The sequence below is a fragment of the Dreissena polymorpha genome, chromosome 16 (assembly GCF_020536995.1).
Source record: "Dreissena polymorpha isolate Duluth1 chromosome 16, UMN_Dpol_1.0, whole genome shotgun sequence".
Taxonomy (NCBI): Eukaryota; Metazoa; Mollusca; class Bivalvia; order Myida; family Dreissenidae; genus Dreissena; species Dreissena polymorpha.
The window spans coordinates 41,841,671-41,867,712 of NC_068370.1; the positions used below are offsets into that span (position 1 = coordinate 41,841,671).

Consider the following 26,042-nt stretch of genomic DNA (forward strand, 5'->3'; position numbering starts at 1 on the left):
TTTTTTGTACCTTTGTCTTGTATTGCCTAATTACAGAGTTTCGTACAAAACCCACATGTACATTAAAGTGTTCGATATAGACTTCTATTTACACGCTGCATTACACTTTATTTATTTAGTAATGTACAAATTTCTGCGTTGATGGTGTGCAATCTTATATATCCTACCAACAGGTTCTCTTCACTTGCCTTTGCAGGTACTGTGGTTATGTCCCTTGCATTGCGACATTTGACTGCTCAGTTCTGTCTCCGTGATTAACGTATGTCGTGTATCAACACCTGCTTTCCCGTGAAAACCTCGCATAATACAATAGCGTGATTCTGACATATTACGATTTATTCCACGATGTTTGTTGTTGATAAATGCATGTTTGTGTCATCTTCGCCATTGGGTCAATCCATATTTGTGATATAATCAAACTGCATAAGGATTACCGTACATCAAAAACAATTGGCCTTTAGAGACAAGAGACACTTTCTTGAGATCGCATATATTCACTATCGTATAACCGGTTGATCGAGACGGTTTTTATTTGGCCTCGGTCTACTGATCTATACAGTGTTGTTCAGCTGCGCGTATCGTTGCATCCTCCTTGTGAATGAGATACCGTGCGATCACCAGGCGTGAAGCATGAAACGAGTGGAGGAGAGGTTGTACTTTTCAAAACCGCCGATTCATTTCCCGGATGATTAATTTTTGAGTAACCTTCCTTTTACTACATCGTATGCTGCGAACTCGTATGAATATGAAAAATACTTCATTCATGTGGTAAACACTGAACTTTAGAATCAGGTGCGTGTGAAACTGACGCGGACCGAAAGTAATGTTGACTGTGATTCAATGATAAAGTAATCTTTTTGCTGTGCTTATCTTATACGGTATACAGGCTCTGATTTTTTATTTGTGTTCAAAGCACTCCATTCCTGGGTCTATTTGTTGTTTATTTGGCGTATAAACAGGCGGACATTTTTCCAACAGTGTTTTTCGAAAACAAACTATCTTACTAAATTGCACGGCGTTTCTGTATTAAGGCTGAAGCGCGGATACAAATCAGGTCGAGTGAAAAAAATCCGATTCACAACTTTGAAACTGTACTGTAGACCTGTGAGAGTAACATCTTTATTGTAAGAAGAATAAAAATACGCTGTATTTTCGGAGCATCGAGCCAAAAGATCAAGTTAAATTTAAGATGAGACTAGTCAAAAGATCAAAATCAAGTTAAATTTTAAAGAAACTTATGTACAAGTTAAAATTAAATTATAAATAATTTATAACGCTTTTATCCTGGAGTTTTATGTAATGTAAAATAGATAAGAGTCAATCTCCAAACAACGTCAATTAAAACTTGTTATGACTATATTTAAAGAAGTTTTATCGAAAAGGCCAATCCTTACGATCCATAATTTCTGTATTTGATTTTTTTTTCATCTTTCGCATGCTGGGGGCTAATATAATAATTGAATTTGTCTCAGGATCTTTGATTTGCCGAGCGTCTGTGCGTTGTTGGTTTGCGAAGCTATATATTTGTGACACAATAGACATGTTAACCATTATATACAACCCACCGTGATTTATTGTAGTGGGGCTTCTGCACTCGCCGTATATGGCGATACGAATAGCCATTACCGATATGCAAGGTCACGCGACACATTTGCGATGATCGACCTTTTTTGCTCTGTCAGCAGTCTGCCTGTTTTAGTTGTATAAATTGACGCATACAAATCATGTAACTTACCTTAACTTCTGTACATTTACTTATCAATCTGCCATTCTACGCGATACGGAAAAACTTCAAATTATATTTTATACATATAAATGTGTTAGTCAAGTGTTGAGTCAAGATAACAAATATAAATACTTCAATTATATTGGCTATAAATGTCTATGGTCTAAATAAGAAATAAGCCATATGCCAATTGTCAATCACGTACAGAGTTGACGAATTATTGTTTATACATCAGTAGTAAAGAATAACACATGGGAAATAATTAGATACCGGGATCTCGAAATTCATTGCAAAGCTGTGAACAGCAGCCTCTTTAATCGGCTGATTGTCCTGCGAGTGCTTGTTGTCGCCTTACTTATATAGACACTGATAAATTGTTTTTAACTTGTTTATAAAAAGAACCATTTACCATGCCATCGTCCTTATTTGTTCTACGAAAGGATTAATTAAACGCAACTTTGTGAAAAAATATGATACTTGTTTATAATCCCCATATCTGCATAAGTCTTATACAGGGTGCAGGATGACGTAACTTTGTGGGGTTTCCCCTTTTAACTTTAAGGGATCTTTTCACGCTTTGGTAAAATGACAAAATTTAAAAAAGTTGTTTCAGATTCGTAAGTTTTCGTTTTAGTTATGATATTTGTGAGGAAACAGTAATACTGAACATTAACCATGCTCTAATATAGCCATTATATGCATCTTTTGACGATTTTAAAACCTAAAAATTATAAAGCGTTGCAACGCGAAACGATTGAATAATTTGGAGAGTTCTGTTTTTGTCGTTAAATTTTGTGAAACTACGAAGATTGCTTATATAAGGTATAAAATACGTCAAGTTTGTGTACTCGGCGGAATAGCTCAGTAGGCTGAAGTGTTTTTACTACCACACGGTTATGCTTCACGCAGCGTGAATTTTGTCACTGATTTTAGACGTATTCAAGGATTTATTCCTATAACTTAAGACAGCGACACAAAGTGCAAGAAAACTGTCTTTTATGCACTAAAGATTTTGCAAATGTATTGTAATAACTTGATATATTTGCAAAAGTAAAGTTCTTAACGGTGTGATTACATTCTGCCCAGCCCGTGCCCAGCCGTGCGTAAACACCTGAAAACCCCATTGATTCTGCATCCTGTATACGCAGTTGGCCAGATCAATTTGTGTTCGATTTAGCAATTTCTTAGCCATTCTTATTATAGCAACAAGAAATAAAAAAAAATTAAGATATTCGTCGGATATACCAACTTTGAAATAAAGGTGGCAAATTAACTTTTCTGAGTCATTAAAATTAAAAAAAGTTTAAGTATTGTTGTGTTCTTTTCATTTAAAACTCGCATACCCACGCATGAAATTATTACCGTGAAAACACGCATGTTAAACCATACAAGAGTTCTCGTGGATGCAATTTTTTGTGATCACATCATGACTTGTGTCCTCGCGTGTCTTATTATGAATTTACTTACTCGTCATCGAATGATTCGTAATTTGATTAGGACGCATTTTTTCTTTGCTGTCATTCAAAACACTGTTAAATTCGCGTGATGCGAAAATTGGAGTTATTGCTTATACGCGACCAGAGTAAGTCAAGCCCTGTCTGGGCACTTGCGCAGTCTGGTCGGGGGCTACACTTTCGGCTATAAAAAGAACAAAAGGTTTCGTGGTATCTCCTGCGTATCCTTCAGTATGCATATCTTGACAAGACTGCGCAGGGTTGGACTCGAGTTACGTTGGCAGCACATTGCATAAATCCCATTTTTGCATGACGCGGGTCTTAACAAATCTCATTGCGTCTTCACGGTGCCTATACCACGTGGCTTTTTCGGATCTGTGTTGGGAGAATAAAGCGTGACCCAGTTAACATTTTTAAGGATCTCTTTTTAAATAGTTCACCATTTTTAATGGGATTATGTGGAGAGCCCGCTCATTCGTAAGAGTTTTCTATAGGTATCATGATCTTTTTAAACTAATAAGTATTTTTTCAGTAAAGTGCAACCGCGCGTTTGAACGGTTAGAAAAATGTCGGATCTGTGTGGGGACTTCATATTACAAATGCGCGGTTGCACTTTACTGAAGAAATACTTATTTGTGTATAAAGATCGTGACACCTAAAGAAAACTCTCACGAATGAGCGGGCTCTCCACTTTATTCCATTAAAAATAGTGAAATATTTTAAAAGACACCTTTAAAAATGTTATCTGGGTCGCGCTTTATTCTCCCAACACAGATCTTAAAAAGTCACGTGGTATAGGCACCGTGGTCTTGTAAATGAAATATCTAACCACCATGTAACCAAAACCACGATTCTTTCCACACAAAACAAGATATGTAGTTGTCAGAAACACTATGTCGCGCCGCTTTGAAGTTATATATTCTTTGCCTTTGAAGGATGACCTTGACCTTTCACCGCTCAAAATGTGCAGCTCCACGATATACACATGCATGCCCAATATCAAGTTGCTATTTTCAAAATTGCAAATGTTAAAAGTTGGGGCAAACAAACAAACCAACAGACAGGGCAAAAACAATATGTCCCCCACTATAGTGGTGGGGGACATAAAAATGAAGTCGCAATTGTGTTCTATATAGCAAACTGGCAAATTATGTCGGAAGCCTATTCCGGCTTGCAAGAAAGATTTTAAGACCGACTGCCCGTGTACGCCACACGTGTGGCTAGATAATTTAACGATTTCCCTTCTAGCAAGGACACTACACTATTTCGGTAGTTTTTTTATTAATTTCTTTTCCCTAAAAATATTGTAAATCAAGGTATTCTCAACAAAATGCGTTTATTATCCGGCGGAGGGATATTGTTTTGGCGTTGTCCGTCCGTCCTTCCGGAACAATAACTTGGAAGTGCTTTGGCGGATTTCATTGAAACTTGGTACGAGTATATATGGATAATAAGATGGTGCACGCTAAATGGCATTGTACACCATCTGATTAGAACAGACTAATGGCCCTTTGCATATTGAAACAAGATGTGTTTGTGAAACACAATGTCCCCCTATATGATGTTTGACCTTGTAGGATGACCTTGACATTGTGAAGGATGACCTTGACCTTTCACCACTCAAAATATGCAGCTCCATGAGATACACATGCATGCCAAATATCAAGTTGCTATCTTCAATATTGCAAAAGTATTCATAAGATAAGCGATTTGGGCCACATATATTTGACCTCTGACCTTGAAGGATGACCTTGACCTTTCACCACTCAAAATGTGCAGCTTCATGAGATACACATGCATGCCAAACATCAAGAAGCTATCTTCAATATTGCAAAAGTATTTATAAAATAAGCGATTTGGGCCACATATATTTGACCTCTGACCTTGAAGGATGACCTTGACCTTTCACCACTCAAAATGTGCAGCCCCATGAGATACACATGCATGCCAAATATCAAGTTGCTATCTTCAATATTGCAAAAGTATTCATAAAATGAGCGATTTTGGCCACATATATTTGACATCTGACCTTGAAGAATGACCTTGACCTTTCACCACTCAAAATGTGCAGCTTCATGAGATACACATGCATGCCAAATATGAAGTTGCTATCTTCAATATAGCAAAAGTTATTGCAAAATGTTAAAGTTGGCGCAAACAGACAGACCAACAAGCAGGGCAAAAACAATATGTCCCCCACTACTATAGTGGGGGACATAAAAATGCTTTTTGCGTGTCCAGAGCCATACCTTGGAAGTGCTTTGGCGGATTTCATTGAAACTTGATACGTGTGTCCAGAAGCATATTGGCGGGGGATATCAATTCAACGAATTTGCTTGTTAATACTACATTCCGTCTTCCCCTGGCGATTTACTGCCCCTGAAAGTCTTTTGGATGAAATTTATCGGTAATGCGCAATTGTAACTGGACCAAACTGAACATACAGAGGGTAGTCCGCATTTCCCAACACGGGTAAGTGTTACATCCTTTATTACCAAGACGCGGTGATGTCGCGAATGTTCCGGTGGATTATGCACAAATCAGCCAATGGAATGAATGGAGTGTATTCATTCGGGTGTGCTGTCGTTATGTGAAGGTCATTTAAGGAGAACAGATGGCTACGCCGAAAAATACCCACGGTCGGTCATCCCCCTATGATAGAACATACGTTTCAGTCAAACAGACTAGTAAGTGGCAACATAGAAGAATCTATCGCAAATGTTTGTATTTCAAAGTTGACGAGGTCCCTCCACGCCCAATGGTGCATCACGCCACCTCATATGCTTACTAGGCTCACGAAAGATGGGACAAAATTTGAATTACAACATAAATTCCTAGGTATTAAATTGTAACTGAAAGATTTCAAAGTTTTCGTTGTGATCCTGTATTGTGGGGGACCAGAGTTAACACCACCTGTCCGTAATTTTTAACATGTAATGCTTTCAGAGAGCACATCTATAACCAATGGTGTTAGGGTAAAATATATATTTCAAGTATTCCCAAAGTTTTTTTATTTCTGGCTTGTTGACAATTTTAAATTTATACTCGGGGGTCTGCCTGCGTGCAGTAACTGAAGTACAACTCTTATACGACATCAAATTGATTGGAGTCAAACAACGCAAGAAATTTTGGATTTTTTATTCAAGGTTTTTTTTATATCATTTTGTATGAAAAATAAGTTATCATATAATTGTTCATTGTAACAAATCAAGAAGTTTTATCACATAAGATCTATGTAGCAAAAATTGCCATGAACACGAACATGAAGGTACATTTTGGTATGAAAACAACAAGCAATATCATAAGTCCAGTTTAGAAGCACTTTCTGTGGACTATGGATGGTCCAGCCTCATCATACTCCTGCTTGCTGATCCACATCTGCTGGAAGGTTGACAGAGAGGCCAGGATGGAGCCACCAATCCAGACGGAGTATTTCCTCTCTGGGGGAGCAATGATCTTGATCTTCATCGTGGATGGAGCAAGGGCTGTGATTTCCTTCTGCATTCTGTCAGCAATGCCTGGGAACATGGTAGAACCACCAGAAAGGACAGTGTTGGCATACAAGTCTTTACGGATATCTACATCACACTTCATAATACTGTTGTAGGTGGTTTCATGGATACCGGCAGATTCCATACCCAAGAAAGATGGCTGGAACATTGCCTCTGGGCAACGGAATCGCTCGTTTCCAATGGTGATGACCTGACCGTCAGGGAGCTCATAGCTCTTTTCCAGGGAGCTTGAGCTGGCTGCAGTTTGCATTTCCTGCTCGAAGTCAAGTGCAACATAGCAAAGCTTTTCTTTAATGTCTCTGACAATTTCACGTTCAGCTGTGGTTGTGAATGAATAGCCACGTTCTGTGAGGATTTTCATGAGATAATCTGTAAGATCTCTACCAGCCAGGTCAAGACGCAGAATGGCGTGGGGAAGGGCGTAACCTTCATAAATAGGAACAGTGTGAGACACACCATCACCAGAGTCCATCACAATACCAGTGGTACGACCAGATGCGTACAGGGACAATACTGCCTGGATAGCAACGTACATTGCTGGGGTGTTGAAGGTCTCAAACATGATCTGGGTCATCTTTTCCCTGTTGGCCTTTGGGTTGAGTGGGGCTTCTGTCAATAGGACTGGGTGCTCCTCTGGGGCGACACGGAGCTCATTGTAGAAGGTGTGATGCCAGATTTTCTCCATATCATCCCAGTTGGTGACGATACCATGTTCAATGGGGTACTTGAGGGTGAGAATACCTCTCTTGCTCTGGGCCTCATCTCCAACATAGCTGTCCTTCTGACCCATACCAACCATCACACCCTGAAAACAAATTATAAATAAATTTATGCCTTGACAAACTAATAACAAGCGACAAAAGCTCAATGGTTTTTAAAGAATTATTGTTCATCAAGTTGATTTAAAGGGCGAGTTATTCTAATCTGCCAGGCAAAAAGCCAATTATTACATATACAATGTTAAATTTAAGAGTATTCTGTCTTGCATTTACAGATAAAATTATAAGTTCAATAGTAAAGAAGTAAGCCATGCTTATAACGAATAGACAATCTGCTTTGTTATAAAATATAAATAGGCCCATCTCCCCCGCACGGTAATTTCGTGCATCTTGGGTATTAGTCTCATTTATAAGACGCGCAAAGAATTTAGAGATACTTTTTATATGGGCTAAATTCTTTGGAACGTCTCATCGTTGAAGGACCTTTTTTGTGGTGGAAACCAGTAAGTTTAAATTTTCATCAATTTGCGTAAAATTGCAAAATAACATTACCAACTCATTCAGTTTTAATTCAGAAGTTCATTTTTACATCAAATATCGTCGATTCGAAGTTAGAAAGGCATAAATTCTTCAGTTAAACTTCTGCTTAAATCGCAAAACAATCACTGACCTGTAGCCATGTCATGAAACTGATTTAAATATGAACCAATCAGAAGAAGGCATTACGGTGTAACGTGTACGCGTAATTTTATTTAACATGAGCTTTTAACACCGACTTTTACGTAACTAGATCTAGTATGCTAAACTTTGTCGATTTAATAAGCATATGTTCAAAACAGATATGGTGCAGTTTCTATTCACTGTTCTAAGTTTCAGGAAGTGTTTATGCATGTCTTTTTCGCACCTCTGTCTGTGTTGTTTTATGTACTTACATTCTACGTTACAAAGGACGGTATACTGTACGATCTGTATCAATATTATTTATGTACAGTATAAAAATAAAAGATGTAATTTATTTCAGAACTTTTTAATTGTCAATTTAGAAAAAAAACAATGCTAAATTAATCCAGAAAAGTATAACATCAGTTTACTATGTAACGCGCTGCACCACAACAGACGAACGCAAACTGTATTTTACGCTGTTTATTCTTCCACTTTAAACCAGATGCTTTACATCGAGGTCGTGTTATCGATTTATATCTACACAGCGAGCGAATCGAGAGATATTGAAAAATTGAATAGTGGTTGGATTTAAATTGCTCAGGCGTGCAAAATTCAAAGTGTCATTACTTAATTTTTACGGAACATTATCGAGAAATGAATTGTCTACACAGGTATGTAAATATTATTGCAATCCGTTGTTATTAAGTGTCTTATATCGGGGCTTGAATGTTGCGCACAAAATCCTTGCGCAACAATATAGACAAAGAACAAAAAATACCCACCACATAATTGGTCTTTCACCCTTTGTACGCTCCAAATATTACCCATATAAAAAGTAGCTTAATATTTAAGAGCGTCAAAAATTTGGACTACTTGGGTATAAGTAGTTTTGCAATTTATTTGCACACAACATAATCCAAAATTGCATTTGTACGAGGCCTGCTTATTCCTTGTTTTTAAAAGATTAAAACATATTAATTCTAACATGTTTGGCATATTGACAGGTATGATTCACAAATAACGTATGTACGGCTAGACAGTGTGCCGCGCATGCGCAATACGCTACCGACTAAATGCAAATTAGGCCCTGCCCTAAGAATGGATATGTAAAACATTAGTAAACGCTATTCTCGCTACAATACAGTTTAACGACGAGTGCTTTTAAACTAAGTGTTATTTCCCAGAAACAACCAAAGGAAACAAAATAAAATTTAATATTCCAATACATAATCTCGATTGATAACGGTTTCAAACTAATTAGATCTATCTCACATTTGTGCACGCGCAATTGCAATAACTTAAATCCGCATCTTAATAAGTTTACAATTGATATTCAGATGAAGCAAAATATTTATTTAAGCACGTTTATCCGAGATAATGTTAAAATATTACTAACCTGATGCCTTGGTCGGCCGACAATCGAGGGAAACACGGCTCTTGGGGCATCGTCTCCTGCAAAACCAGCTTTGCACATCCCAGATCCATTGTCAACGACAAGAGCTGCAACGTCTGAGTCGTCACACATTTTGTTAAATAGATGTTGTAATTGTACGTCCAATAAAATTCGCTACACGTCTTCGCTGTGCGAGTTGTTCTGTTGGAGTGACAGACACAAGGGCTATTTTATACCGTTTATACAATTGTAGTGGTCGTTGTCAGTGCGCATGCGCTAGAGAATTCATATTACCAAATATGGACATGCGCTACAAAGCAGAACAGCGAATCACAAGATTACAGGTAGAGCCTAAAACGGTGAATGGAATTTCAATGAGTGTGTAAACACACCTAAGATAGTTTGGAAGTATACTTCGCAAAAAAAAGCGAGCTTCACAATGTGGTGACGTACATGTGGTCGTAATCAACCTTTATTTCGTTGGATGTAGAACGATACGAAATACATTACACATGTATATACATCGATATAGCCTTCATTACAAATTTTCTGAGCAAATCATGTATCAGATATGTATTGCCGACGCCAGAACGGAGGCAGTATAATCATTCACGGTATGCTAACATTTGACGTGGTTTGGGGATATGAATGCCTACATTTCATTTTCTCACATTTTAATAAGACGCAAAATGGACAATTTAAGTTAAATAAAAGATAACAATTACCATTGATACCCAGTATAATGTCTGCACAAAAAAATATGAGGATCCCCGAATACAGATCATTGCGCGTCTGAATGGGTTTACCACTAGAACCCGAAATGTAAATGTTATGAAACTCTTATTTTAATGATTTTCGGATATATTATGTCTTAACTTATATTCTAGTTTGTTAGTCCTCAACGTTTGATCTGTTTTGAACAAAAAAAGGAAGATTGTTCAAAATAGCAATTTTTTCACGTTACAAGAAACATGCGATAATTTCACTTGTCAACGTTTCGGGCAAACCCTAAGATAATGATCAGTATAAAATTACACAATTTTCGGTATCTGGAGAAACGAGAGCGATGCACAACTCATGATATATAAACATTGTAGGGGCGAATCATTGATTTTATATGCACTATTATCTTCATGCATCGTGCCATCATGTGCGCTTTTATCTTCGTGCATCTTTTCTTGCTATCCCACAACAAAGTATATTGGTTTTCTGCTAAATAACATGGACAAATACCTTACACGAAGATGTGTGGGTTTTTTTTTCAATCAGCCCCATACTCAATCTGTTCTATTATTAACAAGAAATATATTTTAAAAAGATATACGGCGTTGATTGTGGTTGATTTGGTGAAAGGTAAAGAGTTCAATGAATGAGATCAAAGATAGCGAATGTCTTTTTCTGTGCAGTTCTTAGCTGCATCACACGCAGTACGGGATGTTACGCGGAGTTTTCGCGGCTTATTTTACATTATTACATATTGCTGGTCATAAACCTATAGATACAAAACAGAAAACCAAAAGAAACACTACGTCAACCGGCCACACGCGAAGTATCCGTACATTCATACGCGCGTTTCTTCGAACAAACCTGTTTCAGTGGTTTGTCGATTATTACAGTATCGAGAATTAATACATTATTATGATACTGGCGCTAGCAATCCTCTGAAAATAAAAGGTGCACGCGCAAACTGCGTTGATGTCGAGAGTTGAGTGTAAAACTGTTCTATCTATCAAGCCGTTTCATTAGAGATACAATTGTTTCATGCAGTAAAACAGTATTACAAAGACGCGTCCATGTTTCCAATGTTCTGGTGGTATGTTCAAATCAGCCGATTAAATAAACGAAGTGTATTCATTCGTATCTAGCCGCGGGAAATTGTATTTGAATTATATTGGACACTTACAGACAGACAGACAGACAGACATAGTTTATTCAGACTTATGCAATAGTACATCGTCTTAATACTAAAAATACACATCATATTATGTCACGTGAATGCGAATAATAACATAACATTATATAACATAAAATCAATACAAATAAACATAATATATGGTAAGAACACATAAGTTCTAACGAGGGGTGGTGAAAGCTATTCAACAGTATTATTTAGGATTGTATTTCTTACAACTAGAGCTTCTTTTATATATTTGCATACATTGGAAATTATTAATCTATCACAAGAAACTAATATTTTGTGAAATTTATACACAGATGGATTAATATAATATGTATTCCTTATATATATTTTTTTTAAATCGATGTAACATCGGCATATACATATAAAATGATATTCGTCTTCTAAATCAGTGTCATTACAACATAAACAATATCGTTCATTGCGTGGAATATTGTGTTGGGCATATCTGCCAGTTTGAATTCTCAACGGGTGTGCAGAGACTCTTATTCTTACAAAAAATAAACGCAGACGTCTAGGAAAGGTGAAAAGCTGGCCTATACAGCTATGCCGAAAAAGCGACTGGTTGCCGTTGCAACGTGTATATTGTGCCCAAATAGCGATCGAAAGTTAGCGGGTTCGATTGATCATTCCCACTGTGGGAGCTTCCCTTATTTCATCTCCCTCAAATACTAGTTCTACCTAAGAAAAGGACTCGATAACGTCTAAATAGGCGCTCCTTGTTAATGCAATCGAGCTTACATAAATAGATTTAAACTACAGAATCCCAAGTGAGGTTTTTTCATAACGTTAACGCTTGTTTTAAAGGTTTTTGAGGTTAAACATAAATTAGCAATACGCTGTTATTTTCAGTTGTGGACTTTAATGGCATGTCATATAACATGATGCATTTTGAACCGCAAAATAAATAAGGATCGATTTGGACTTCTAGGAGAAACGTCAAATGGCGATTTGCAACATCACACGTAGAAATCGTATGATTAGTTATCGGAGTGCAATAGCTGTTCGTTCGAATACTGTATATTATCGTCTGCAACTGAATTAGTTCATTCTGACAGTTTCTGCGTCTAATGATATTTATTTCTTCAGTTAATCTCACTTTAATTAACCTGTCTGTATGGACGACGTGTTCTGACAGTTAACAGTCCTGTTTAATGTGCATATCTATTTATCTATTGACGCATCACTGACACAGGCTAACACCCTAGGGTGAAACGATAGAGATACCGATTGGAATTTGCGCATATCATTATCACCACTAACGTTTATCGCCTCATTTGTCATCTTACAGAAGTCTGGAGAATTCATCAGAATTATGATTAGGTAATAACACATTTGGCCGTCTATAGTATTACTTATATTTATCTATAAACTGCTACTGTTTAATCGCCACCATACATCCGCAGCAATTAATGGCTGATTAAATTACAATCACTACTACTACTACTCATTATTCTTTTTATTGTTATTCTACTACTACTACAACTACTACAACAACAACTACTACAACTACTACTACTACTACTACTACTACTACTACTACTACTACTACTACTACTACTACTACTACTACTACTACTACTACCTTCACTACTACTACTACTACTACTACTACTACTACTACTACTTCTACTACTACTACTACTACTTCTACTTCTACTACTACTACTACTACTACTACTACTACTACTACTACTACTACTACTACTACTACTACTACTACTACTACTCTACTACTACTACTACGCTACTACTACTACTACTACTACTACTACTACTACTACTACTACTACTACTACTACTACTACTACTACTACTACCACTACCACTACTACTAGTACTTATATTACTACTTCTACTACTACTACTACTACTACTACTACTACTACTACTACTACTACTACTACTTCTACTACTACTACTACTACTACTACTACTACTACTACTACTACTACTACTACTACTACCACTACCACGACTACTAGTACTTATATTACTACTTCTACTACTACTACTACTACTACTACTACTACTACTACTACTACTACTACTACTACTACTACTACTACTACTTCTACTACTACTTCTACTACTACTACTACTACTACTTCTACTACTACTACTACTACTACTACTACTACTACTACTACTACTACTACTACTACTAACAAGAGCACCGCATAACGGGTGCCACGCTCGGCTGCAAAATCTTGTCTTTTTTTTTTAGAGGTCACAGTGACCTTGACCATTGACCTAGTGACCAAAAAATGGGTGTGGTGTGTAAAACTCATCAAGGTGCATCTACATGTGAAGTTTCAAAGTTGTAGGTGGAAGCACTTTTATTTTAGAGCGAATGTTAAAGGGATCTTTTCACGCTTTGGTAAATTGACAAAATTGAAAAAAGTTGTTTCAGATTCGTAAGTTTTCGTTTTAGTTATGATATTTGTGAGGAAACAGTAATACTGAACATTAACCATGCTCTAATATAGCCATTATATGCATCTTTTGACGATTTTAAAACCTAAAAATTATAAAGCGTTGCAACGCGAAACGATTGAATAATTTGGAGAGTTCTGTTTTTGTCGTTAAATTTTGTGAAACTACGAAGATTGCTTATATAAAGTATAAAATACATCACGGATGTGTACTCAGCGGAATAGCTCAGTAGGCTAAAGCGTTTTTACTTCAGGACTCTGGCAGGACTCCAGGGGTCACTGGTTCGAAACCTGCTCCGGACAATGTTCTTTTCCTTTTTTTATTTTTTTTCTTGATTTTTTACTTGAGCTTTTACGATCCAATGTTTACATTTATCAATATAAAGCATTTAATGAATAAGTTAAAAAAATGCAAAAATCTGTGAAAAGGCCCCTTTAAGGTTGCAGCACGACGCCGGCGGACGACACGACACGACACGACGAGCTGGCTATGACAATAGCTCGGGTTTTCTACGAAAACAGCCTCGCTAATAATAATAATAATAGTAATAATAATACTACTAATAATAATAATACAAAGACTTCTGTTTGTTGCATACCAGCGTCTCATGTTACGATCTAATACAAAATGCGCTCATTTTCTTTTTTGTACTGTATATCTTAGGTCCTGTCAGTGCAGCCGCATTTACCAAATGCATACATGTTTCTTATATTGTTTATTGAACTCAGTTGTTTAAAATAAGGGCGTGGTGGCGTGGGCATTTATTTGGAGAAGTTTATTAGATCTATACGGTTAATAAATAACATGTTATCATTATGGTTACTAATTTACGACCGAATAGTTTATATTTCGTACTATGTTATCTATCAAGCCGTCCGTCATTCGCTTGCAACCTTTTATGATTAGATGACGCATGTTGTTGACTTACCTGGGAGGGTCAAGATGTACCGAAAGCAATATCAACAATGTGTTCACCTGAACATACCGCCCCAGAAGCAGTCAACCATATTTGGTATTGAGTCCATTTTTGGACAACGTACAATTATTTTGTCCATACATGGTTACATTAAAATTAGGAAATTCTGTTTTCAGCAAATGCCAAATGTGTATTTATATCCTTTTTATTTGAGCTTTACCCAAATTCGTAACCATTATAACAACCGACCATATAAAGATATATAAACTGCTATTCATTCAATCGCTATAATTTTGCATGATAAATGAAGTCAGCAAAATCGATTACCGTAATGTAGCTGTGAAAACCAATCAAATTAATTTCAATTCAATTGCGTCTTTGAAGACGATATTAAAGCGTTAATCAATGTAAACTGAGTTTCTTTATTTTATCGTGTTAAGAAGCGGAATTAAACAGTTGTGTGAGTGCGTGTGTTTGTATAATTGGTTTATTTTTTTTTCTATAATAAAAATGACCTGAGCAACATTATCAGCGCTCATAACTTATACCTAAATCGGCGACAAATAATAAAGAACGATTCGCATTTAAAAATATTAAGATCGTACGCGTTTATTTACCCTATTGTATTAAAAATACTTACAACACGGCGTAAAAGGGCATATTGATGGTGTAATAATGTTTCAAAAGAAGACTAACGTTTAAAATGTTTATACCGCATGTATATTTGCTCGTACCACACGCGTCTTATTGTAAATAACATGTTTACAAATATTTATTTTTAAGTAAAAAATGGGCCCCGACCGATTTTGCGATCGCGACAAACTCAATAACTGTTAGTTGTAGTAAAATCGTTATAGATCTATATTACGCGCGCCGAAGTTTTGAAAAATTCTCATTAAAATTTGTGACTTTTGTAGGGGTGTGTGTTCTAACCTCAATAGGGCAATTTATGGACTTTTGGGAGCAAAGTTTAATAAAGAGGAAAAGAATTTCAACCGATAAGCATTGGTGATAGCCTTTATCAAATACCATTGGAGGGAAGTTTATCGACATATCCTTTGAAACCCACCCACTAGATGTGTATAAATGTATCTTTTACTGTCTCCACCTGTGATAAGTTACAATGAGCATGGTTTGCGCGTTCCCAGTGAAACGTCTTTTATGACACGCAGGTCTTGTTCCGTTGTGGTATTTTTCTTAATTTTACTAGAATAACTTCTACTCTATCTCAGAATTTAAACTTACAAGAACTCTTTACGCAGGTTTGGCAAAACGCCTACATTAAGCACATCCCGGAGTGGACTCTGGTTGAGAAGTAATTTCTGCTGGCTCACAGGGTTCACACCCCAAAAGTCGCAGCGCTCGAAATTACAATTGTCGAAATGACGGTAATGTCTTTCGATACTCCGAAAAGCGGTTTGGTCCATGCACTGAAGACGCTATTGCGTTTTGTTTAATCGTCATCATCATCATCATCAGCAGCAGCAGCAGCATCCTCAGCATCACCACCACCATCCTCTTCCTTCTCCTCCTCATCACCACCATCATCATCATCATCATCATCATCACCACCACCATCACCATCCTCCTCATCATCATCATCCTCCTTCTCATCATCATTATCATCATGATCATTTCATTTACCGGTCTTGCCGTTGACGAACACAAACCACTAACAGATATCTCATACACAGTGAATAATATCTTGTATTAGATCAATTATGAATTGACAACGTGCGTGTTCAATCATATAAAGTTGCTTAAATAACTTTCTCGTGAGTTCTTTAAAAGATACAAATATTGAACATTCGTGCAAATATTAATCCGACAGCGACCCGATGACTGGCGAGACATATACAACGTGTATTATATAGGTTGACATCGCATCTGTTAATAATTGTTCATTTTTATCATGCACATAAATATTGAAGCGACAAAATACAATAGACTGTCGAGTCATTAAATTGTTCATTACAAAAATGTAGTACATGTAGTCTTTAGATTTGCTGTAACTTGTGAAATTCATCCTGTAATTTGTATATGATATGCAATCACATGCATTTGGAATCAGGCACATCTAGGTGGGTTTACGGCATGATGCTAATGTCGGACCGACATCGAGCTATGTTGTACATCCGGTCTAAAACATTTGTAAACCCCGATATTAGGCCGATATTAAAATTTAAATCGGTCCTTTCTTTGGCCAGTATAAAGCGTTTACTGGGAGTCATATCTCGTCGGGGTCATATGATTTCGAGTGTAATTCAAAATAGTGTAATTGTCTGAGCTTTGTTAATGGTTAGTCCATATCAGCCAGTAGTGTTTCCTTCCGGGAATTCCGATGCCCACACACCTCGAAATTGAATGCCTTTCATTTAAAAACTGCCGACAATTACTTCTACATGTACATTAAATGTAAGTTCCAACTTTCGTGAGTCTAGTAAGTTTATTAGATAGAACCATTGGAACACATTCCAGGTCCTCACATCATGCAGCCTCAAGTACGGAAGGACATCGAAACTCACACGGTTTTTGTATCGTGACTGGACATGGGCTCGCTGAGAATGATGATCATCTTGACTAATGCAAAAGTGTATCATGGAAATATTTAAGAACATGTGAAGAGGCGCGCTATGCTATATAGCTGCATCCTATATCATTTCTGAGATTGCGTGCGATCACTGTGTGGACATGTTTGACACGCGAACAATCTTATAAATCACACAGGGACTTTCAGTACAATTAAGTCTATAATCGCTTTAAAAAGTACTTTCGAAATTTCTCTAATATTTTGTTCGTGCCATACAGAATTTGCGTGATCATCTACAATATCTGGGTTATCAGAACGCACATCCGAAATTAACAGACCAGACAGATCAAATCCAATCTCTCGTGGGTCGGTAGTGAGTGATATGTGATGATATGTAACAGACCAATTCATCATAAATATTGAGAACTGCCGAGTTTGAATATAGAACACGTTCCAAGGTCATAGATCAAACGTTGTTACGAGTATCATTTCACGATCTCGTATTATTTCACGCTAACTTCTGATAACATTACATAAATGTATTACGATTCATAAATATTTATTAAGAAAATGCTTTCGTCGTTTAATAACAGTATATGTATGGATAATTTGCAAGTTCTTAAATTGAAACACGTTGAAGAAAGTTTGAATGCTGTCTAATACTCTCACGGCCGATAATCAAGGGCGCCACCTCTTTTTGCGTTGCATTGATAAACGAGCCTGTTACTGCCGAGGTGGCGCCAAGGACCAGATGTTCTGAAATGTCAAGGATAATTCTACCGAGCAAGTTAGTTTTATATTGGATTTTTAATATATTTCGCATTATTTTTAAACTCCGGAATTCTTCGCTAAATCACAATATTTGTCCGATTTTTGAAATATTGCGAAATATGTTGGACCAGATGTGCTCAGCACGGGTACAACGTGCTCCATTTGCTAGACCAATTACACACAATTTTATGGTTTAATTTGTTTAAATCGTCCGTACCATCGTCGAATGAGACAACACCTTTCGCTCTCAATATTTGCACATTAGTATACTGTATTAAATACATGTATCTGAACATGTGTATATAAATATGATATATCAATCGATAAATATTTATACACCATTAAAACGTAACAATGCTTTCTAATCTAATCAAGTAAGTATAGGTCTTATATTGAAAATCATGTATGTATAGCGGGCATTCGTTTCCGATTTCTCATAAAGCACAGCATTTTCGCAAACTTAATTTCAACAGGATGGTTGTACTTTTAAGCAAGGACATATAGATATTATTCGCCGACAACAAGAACTATAATGCCGGACAATAAAGATGCCGATTCGATGTGAATTACAATGAAATCGACGGGGTTTATCTCGCCCACGCGTATGTTTACAATGAAACATGTTGTTCGACAACTCCGGAATTAAGGACGGCATTTAAGTATTGATTAAAGTCTAAATGCCGAATGCTATAACGGTAAAAGTTTCAGAACATAGGATAGGCTGTCTGTGTGGTTGGAGACGGACGATGGATTTTATGCACTTTTACGAATTGGAGCTCTCATATTCGTTCGCTTCGTGTATTAAACGCGACGTTAATCGGGAATGCTGTACATACATAGTTTTGTAAATTTAATTAATCTGGAAATTTCGAAAAATGTATAGGACGGTAAAAAACTTACATCTTGTCTTTAAACGAGTAGTTGCGTGGTCCATTAAGATTGTTTAGCATCATAGCAAGACGACCTGACCTGCTAATGTGCATTAACTATACTTTACGTACAGCAACAGATACATATGTGTGTGCATGCAATGTTTGGGCAAACACTTAATATATACGAGGGTGTAGATATTATAAGTTACAAGTACATTAAATCGAACGTTTTTATTTATTTTCTTTCACAGCCACATTATTTGAAAATTGTTCGTCACCATGCCACATAATTGCACAAATGAACAATTAAGTATGCAACTGTCCTATCAAAGCACAACCCCTTCTCACAACTCGAATTACAGATCTTGTATAGCACAGCCTTAATTAAGTAATACTGACAATAAAGTAATACTTCAACAATAAACAGATCTAGTTTCCAGTACATGACTGGTTTGCAAGTTTAGACAGTTTTTTTAAGATTTAGAAGCACTTTCTGTGGACTATGGATGGTCCAGCCTCATCATACTCCTGCTTGCTGATCCACATCTGCTGGAAGGTTGACAGAGAGGCCAGGATGGAGCCACCAATCCAGACGGAGTATTTCCTCTCTGGGGGAGCAATGATCTTGATCTTCATCGTGGATGGAGCAAGGGCTGTGATTTCCTTCTGCATTCTGTCGGCAATGCCTGGGAACATGGTAGAACCACCAGAAAGGACAGTGTTGGCATACAAGTCTTTACGGATATCTACATCACACTTCATAATACTGTTGTAGGTGGTTTCATGGATACCGGCAGATTCCATACCCAGGAAAGATGGCTGGAACATTGCCTCTGGGCAACGGAATCGCTCATTTCCAATGGTGATGACCTGACCGTCGGGGAGCTCATAGCTCTTTTCCAAGGAGCTTGAACTGGCTGCAGTTTGCATTTCCTGCTCAAAGTCAAGTGCAACATAGCAAAGCTTTTCTTTAATGTCTCTGACAATTTCACGTTCAGCTGTGGTTGTGAATGAATAGCCACGTTCAGTGAGGATTTTCATGAGATAATCTGTAAGATCTCTACCAGCCAGGTCAAGACGCAGAATGGCGTGGGGAAGAGCGTAACCTTCATAAATAGGAACAGTGTGAGACACACCATCACCAGAGTCCATCACAATACCAGTGGTACGACCGGATGCATACAGTGACAATACTGCCTGGATAGCAACGTACATTGCTGGGGTGTTGAAGGTCTCAAACATGATCTGGGTCATCTTTTCCCGGTTGGCCTTTGGGTTGAGTGGGGCTTCAGTCAATAGGACTGGGTGCTCCTCTGGGGCGACACGGAGCTCATTGTAGAAGGTGTGATGCCAGATCTTCTCCATATCATCCCAGTTGGTGACAATACCGTGTTCAATGGGGTATTTGAGGGTGAGGATACCTCTCTTGCTCTGGGCCTCATCTCCAACATAGCTGTCCTTCTGACCCATACCAACCATCACACCCTGAAAATTGCAAATTACGCTGAATTTAAAATTCATACACACCTATCAAAGATTGCAATCAATGAAGAGTTTAACTTAACCGTATCCATAATACAGATGCTTACATTCAATTTTACATTTCCAAATAAACTATTCAGTTTTCTGAACTATATTCAAGCAGAAAATATTTAAGGTGCCATTCACAACAAACGGTAATTTATGAGTTTGGTTTATGAAATAAATATCAGTTTAATATTTAATGCACTCAACCAATAAGAGTTGACATTTCATGACCGGATCCACGTGTAGGCTAATTACCACCTTACTGGCAATATGCAAATTAATTGGGCCCCGCCCTGAATATGTAAAACACCTTATTTTAAGTTTAATGGAACAGAAAAAAAAGTTAGGTTTGATATTGATATGGGCAGATTTGAATGACTTAACACAAGTTATATTGTAACAAATCATGCAGAATTATAGAATAAACTAACCTGATGCCTTGGTCGGCCGACAATCGAGGGAAACACGGCTCTTGGAGCATCGTCTCCTGCAAAACCAGCTTTGCACATTCCAGATCCATTGTCAATGACAAGAGCTGCAACGTCTTCGTCACACATGTTTAAGAGATGTCCGACTCAACGTACGAAAATAAATCCAAACGTTCGCTCCGGCTGAAGGTTTGTCTACGACTGAAGACGCTTAGAGCGTGTCGCGATATAAAATGCGCATGCGCGTTTACAGAGTTAACCATATATGGTAATAATTTCGAAGTCGCGATAGAGTCACGTGACCTGCGGCGCGTTAGTAATGAACAGGACACACAGTCGCAAACTATAGTAAATATGTCGTAAGTTAGGTTAGGTGTTCGAACTCTATGTAAATTGATAGGTCAATCGATATATTCTGCACGTGTTTTCATTTTCTTTATGTACGTGTTAGTATGCAAATTGGTAAATTGAAATTTTAAATGAATCTAAATACTCGTAATTAAGAATAATAAATCTACCGCTAGTACTATGAGAAAACTTAAAAAATGCCTTTGTCATATACTGTAGCGTTAATCCTTTTTTTAGACTGATTTTGTTCTGTCGGCAATTAATGTATCAAATATATTTTGCTGTGTATTGAAACAATTACGACCGAAGCGCTGTAAACGTATCAAATACAGTTTGAATAAAGCTCCAAAATTGATCTCTTAACAGTTATCAAATTACAGACAAACACTCAAATTGTAATAATCGATGTCAGTAAATACGTGTTATCAGCGAGTTAATCAATAACTCAACAAAAATATGAACGACCGATATCAGAAAAAATCTATTCAGGCCTGATTCAAAGTGTTAGTAACTTATTATGTGAGTTAATTTTGTTTATATAGGTCTAGACTTTAAGTAATTTAAACCTAAGTAGTGAGCAAAACCCTTACACTCATTAATTGTATGTATAATCCAGGGCCGTACCCAGGATTTTTTTACTGGGGGGCCCAACCGGGGAGGGTGTGGGAGGGGTCCCCCTCCCTATAAATATACTTTTTTTAATTTGGCACTTTGCAAGGTGAATTTTAATGCTTATAAAAAACGTATTTTGTGATATGAATTAATGGAATATAACAAGTAAATCAGCTCATTTCAAAAGTCTTAAGCTTTAAACATTGGTGTGAATTCACAACAATATTAAAAGCTTTAGATTTCCGAAACTTACAGGTTAAAACTAACGATTATCCACATCAACTCTCGAATGGCTTCCACCATTGTTTCACAAATCAATAACGTCACAGGTTTTTTTAAATCTGATTTTTTGGGAAATACCTTGCCATTTTTGAGGAAAAATATTGCGCAAAACGCCTAATTTTGGGGGGGGAAATAATGAAAGTCTTAAATAATCAATTAAACATATTTTACTGCTTTCAAACAAATTCAAGGAAAGAGACAATTTAATTATACAATAATTTTCTACACTGGATCAGGTTGACTTATATAATGAGATCGATTTGTTGTTTCAATTTTCATTTTTTACCAATGAGCCATTAATAGGTTGATATTACTTAATTCTCGGTACTCAATATTTTAAATACTGAATTATGTCAAATTCTTATCTGTTGCTCGGCAAATTTATGAATCTGTTTTTCTTTAAAACAAACATGGTAACTCTCTCATCGTAGTCTTTTTCAGTGATTTCCTTTCAAAAATTATAAATACTCAGTTTAAATACCTTTCTCAGTGTTTTTGTTCCGGTTCAAATTCAGGGCCCTATTCTCAATATAAAAATTCCCAATAAAAGGTTTAAAAAAAAACTTTTAGAAGGGAAAAATACGTCTAGGGCCTTCTCAAAGAAGGAAAAAAACTTGCGTCGGCAATTATCAGACCATAGTCTACGAACTCCTGTAGCAGTTGCTTCCATTCGCTGCACGTATCAAAATACATGTTACATCAACCATTGATAGATGAAGCATTCATGATCACAATGGGGGACTGATCGGGGATGTGTGTACAAGGCGATAAGAAAACATTGCCTAGAGGCTTATCTCGATTGGCGAGCGTTAATCCGCTTGTAATCAGGGACAATAAAACACAGCTGCTCTTTTGTTTTGAGGGAAAGTGTACTGTGGGCCCTTGCAAAAGAGAAAAAATGCAGTGGGCCGATTATAAAAAAATCATAGTTCGACAGCCAGCTGGGGGGGGGGGGGGCCGGGTCCCTGGGCCCTTGGCCTGGGTACGGGCCTATAATCTTACTACCTGTTAGCAGAGACGTATATAACTACGCCTCTGCTGTTTGGCTGAGTTGATATTTGCAAATCTAAAAAGAAATAGATCTAACTATTTTAATTTTCCAAAAAATTCATGTCTGAATAAGAATGAGGATAAACGACGGACAGTGAAATTTGATTTAAGACAATGGACTTGTATTATACAGAAAACTTTTTAAAAGGTCTAAATCTGTTGGCACAGCTATGCTAGACTACTGAAATCCCTAAGTGTTCAAGTTTCATTGGGAAATATTTTTTTTCAGGACAAAAGGCAATTATTAAATTGATAAAAGATATGAATGCATCATTGGCATCAAATAGATTTAAACAATATATGTTTGATTATATGATAATATAAATAATAAACATGTGCAAAATGTAAACATGAGATTTAACGACAAACTTCAATAGAAAAAACCCTTTCATTTTGAGAGTTTTGCGAAATTTGGACCACATACTGTTTTAAGTTGTTATAACCTGGTCCAAGACTATTAATGGATGAAATGTATTTAGTAAACCAACAGATTATCAATTCCATTCATATTTTCCAATGATTAACTAGCTAAAACCAGTTATTGGTATTAACATGGGCAGGTCATTTGTTGTTTAAGTTCAATCCTTCTATCACAATTAATCCTTAATTGCCCAAAGTATTCAAGGTTATTAGGTTAATTATGAGTCTTCCTTGTAGGAGCATACCTATTTTTGGTATTTCATTTTAATGTAAACATTTTTTTAAGACAAGAGATTGTCTTCTTTTTGTCTTTCTTTGTCATTTGTATTACCTGAATTATTAAATCAGTTAGACACTTAAGACATTATTAAATCAGTTAGACACTTGGACATTTCACACATAAACCAATATTTTGTGCGACCAAATTTGATTCAATCATTTAAAACTGTTGTATGAAAAATACCATCAAACAGTATTGTGCGAAAAAAAGATTTAAACTATGGGAACTGGGCCATGAATAATTAAATGAAACAAGGGTGTGTCAAGTACAATTTACATCAAGTGAGAGAGTTTTATTTAAATTGAAAATTTCCCAGGCTGGAGATTACCAGATTCTACCAGTGTAGTCCTTATTTCATGTACAAGTAAGGTATCAGATATCAGCATGTAAACAAACAAGAACCTTTGATCTTATTTACAAAACCCGTCGACCAATCTTAAGTGCAGTTAGAATAGGTGAAAACCCTTATGAAAATAAACACATATTGGATTTCTGGAATATTTAAAACAAACAGTGTTGGGTCAGCAGTTCTTAAATCAGACTTGTTGTTGAGTATTTAACTCATGTTTCTATGAATTACAATATGTAAAGCTTTTTTTATAATTCAATATGATAATTAGCGCGATTGAAACAACAATATAAATATTCAGTTTGAAGTGCCATTTAATTCTAAGTCCCAGTTAATTAGGCTATACAACTTTTTACTTTGCTGACAATTCATATTGAGTTTACCCTTTTATAAAAATGCAAAGATTTTAAAGAGTTTACAAGACAGAATGATGTCACACAAAATGAATCAAACATTTCTGAGCCTTGGTCTGGAGAATCAGACTAAATAATGTGTGCCTAAATAGTCATTTCAGATTAGCCTGTGAAGTCCACACAGGCTAATCAGAAAACTGTATCTTTGCATTAGACTTCTTTTAAATAAAAAATACCATACAAGCGTTTAGTGTTTTTCCTGAGTAGCTTGTGCACAATGCACAGGCTAACATTTCATGACAAACTGTATGCACATGCATTAAGCCCTCTATTCCCAGAACATGGATCATACATGTGTATAGTATTGGATCATACATGTGTATAGTATTGGATCATACATGTGTATAGTATTGGATCATACATGTGTATAGTATTTTGTTTTCTATGTTCAGAAACTGGCATTTTTTTATATATTTTTACATTTGTATATTCTCTAATGCTATGTGATGAAAGTGCAAATCTTAAAATAAAGGTCACTTAAAGAACTCATAACTATCAACTGTTAATTAGGCATTACCCTAGCCACAAATAATGCTATGCAAATAAAACTGTAAACTTTTGAACTATGGCCGTGGGCTACCATAGGCTAAAACTAACCATTTCTATAAATAGAGGATGACTAACATCTTGTTATAGATTTCTCAATCAAGTACTGGTGTGTGTCCATTTTCCATTTAATTGTCTGCTGTATGATAATGGTCCTTGTTTCTGTAGATAATTGGTAATGAAACCGTTAAACCAAAGGTGTTATTGTTTGGACCAGTTTCAAAATATAGTTTCTAAAAAAAAGAAAAAAGGAAGTTTGCTATCTCTACTCTGTGGCAAAAATTGATGAATACCCCGCACAAATGTGTCAACTAGCAATGTTTTCTAGACACAATAATTCAGAAATGTGTTTAAAAGGAGAGATGTGTTTGTCAGAAACACAATGCCCCCTATTAAAGCTATATATTTGACCTTTGACCTTGTAGGATGATCTTGACCTTTCACAACTCAAAATGAGCAGCTCCGTGAGATACAAACGCATGCCAAATATCATGTTCCTATATTCAATATTGCAAAAGTTCATGCAAAAGTTTAACCAAGGTTAAAGTTTTTCACAGAATGACAGACAGACAGGTCAAAAACGATATACCCCTGATCATTCAATCCGGGGGCATAAAAATGTCTTTCACAACCACATGTCTAGCCTAACCTGACATCTAAGCTGATTGATGTGACAAGATCTGCTTGTCTAGCCTTACCTGACATATCAGCTGAATGATGTGACAAGATGTGCATGTCAAGCCTTACCTGACATTTCAGCAGAATGATGTGAAAATATGTGCATGTCTAGCCTAACCTGACATCTCAGCTGAATGATGTGACAAGATGTGCATGTCTAGTCTTACCTGACATTTCAGCTGAGTGATGTGACAAGATG

At 36.6% G+C, this 26,042-nt stretch overlaps 1 protein-coding gene across 3 annotated transcripts; it reads right to left on the bottom strand.

Annotated features, from left to right (window-relative positions):
- Nucleotides 1-6,303: 6,303 nt before the first annotated feature.
- Nucleotides 6,304-21,100, bottom strand: LOC127861375 (actin, cytoplasmic). Of its 3 annotated transcripts, none has more exons than XM_052399778.1 (3): nt 20,869-21,100; nt 20,253-20,395; nt 6,304-7,354 (listed from the first exon to the last, which is right to left on the bottom strand). In XM_052399778.1, exons 1-3 carry the CDS (start codon nt 20,992-20,994, stop codon nt 6,493-6,495), a joined length of 1,131 nt encoding a protein of 376 aa, XP_052255738.1. In that variant the 5' UTR covers nt 20,995-21,100; the 3' UTR covers nt 6,304-6,492. The 3 variants fall into 3 exon arrangements, with proteins under 3 accessions (XP_052255738.1, XP_052255739.1, XP_052255737.1); XM_052399779.1 differs by having other exon boundaries at nt 6,304-7,229; nt 19,651-20,395; nt 20,869-21,097; XM_052399777.1 differs by having other exon boundaries at nt 6,304-6,882; nt 19,781-20,395; nt 20,869-21,095.
- Nucleotides 21,101-26,042: the final 4,942 nt, after the last annotated feature.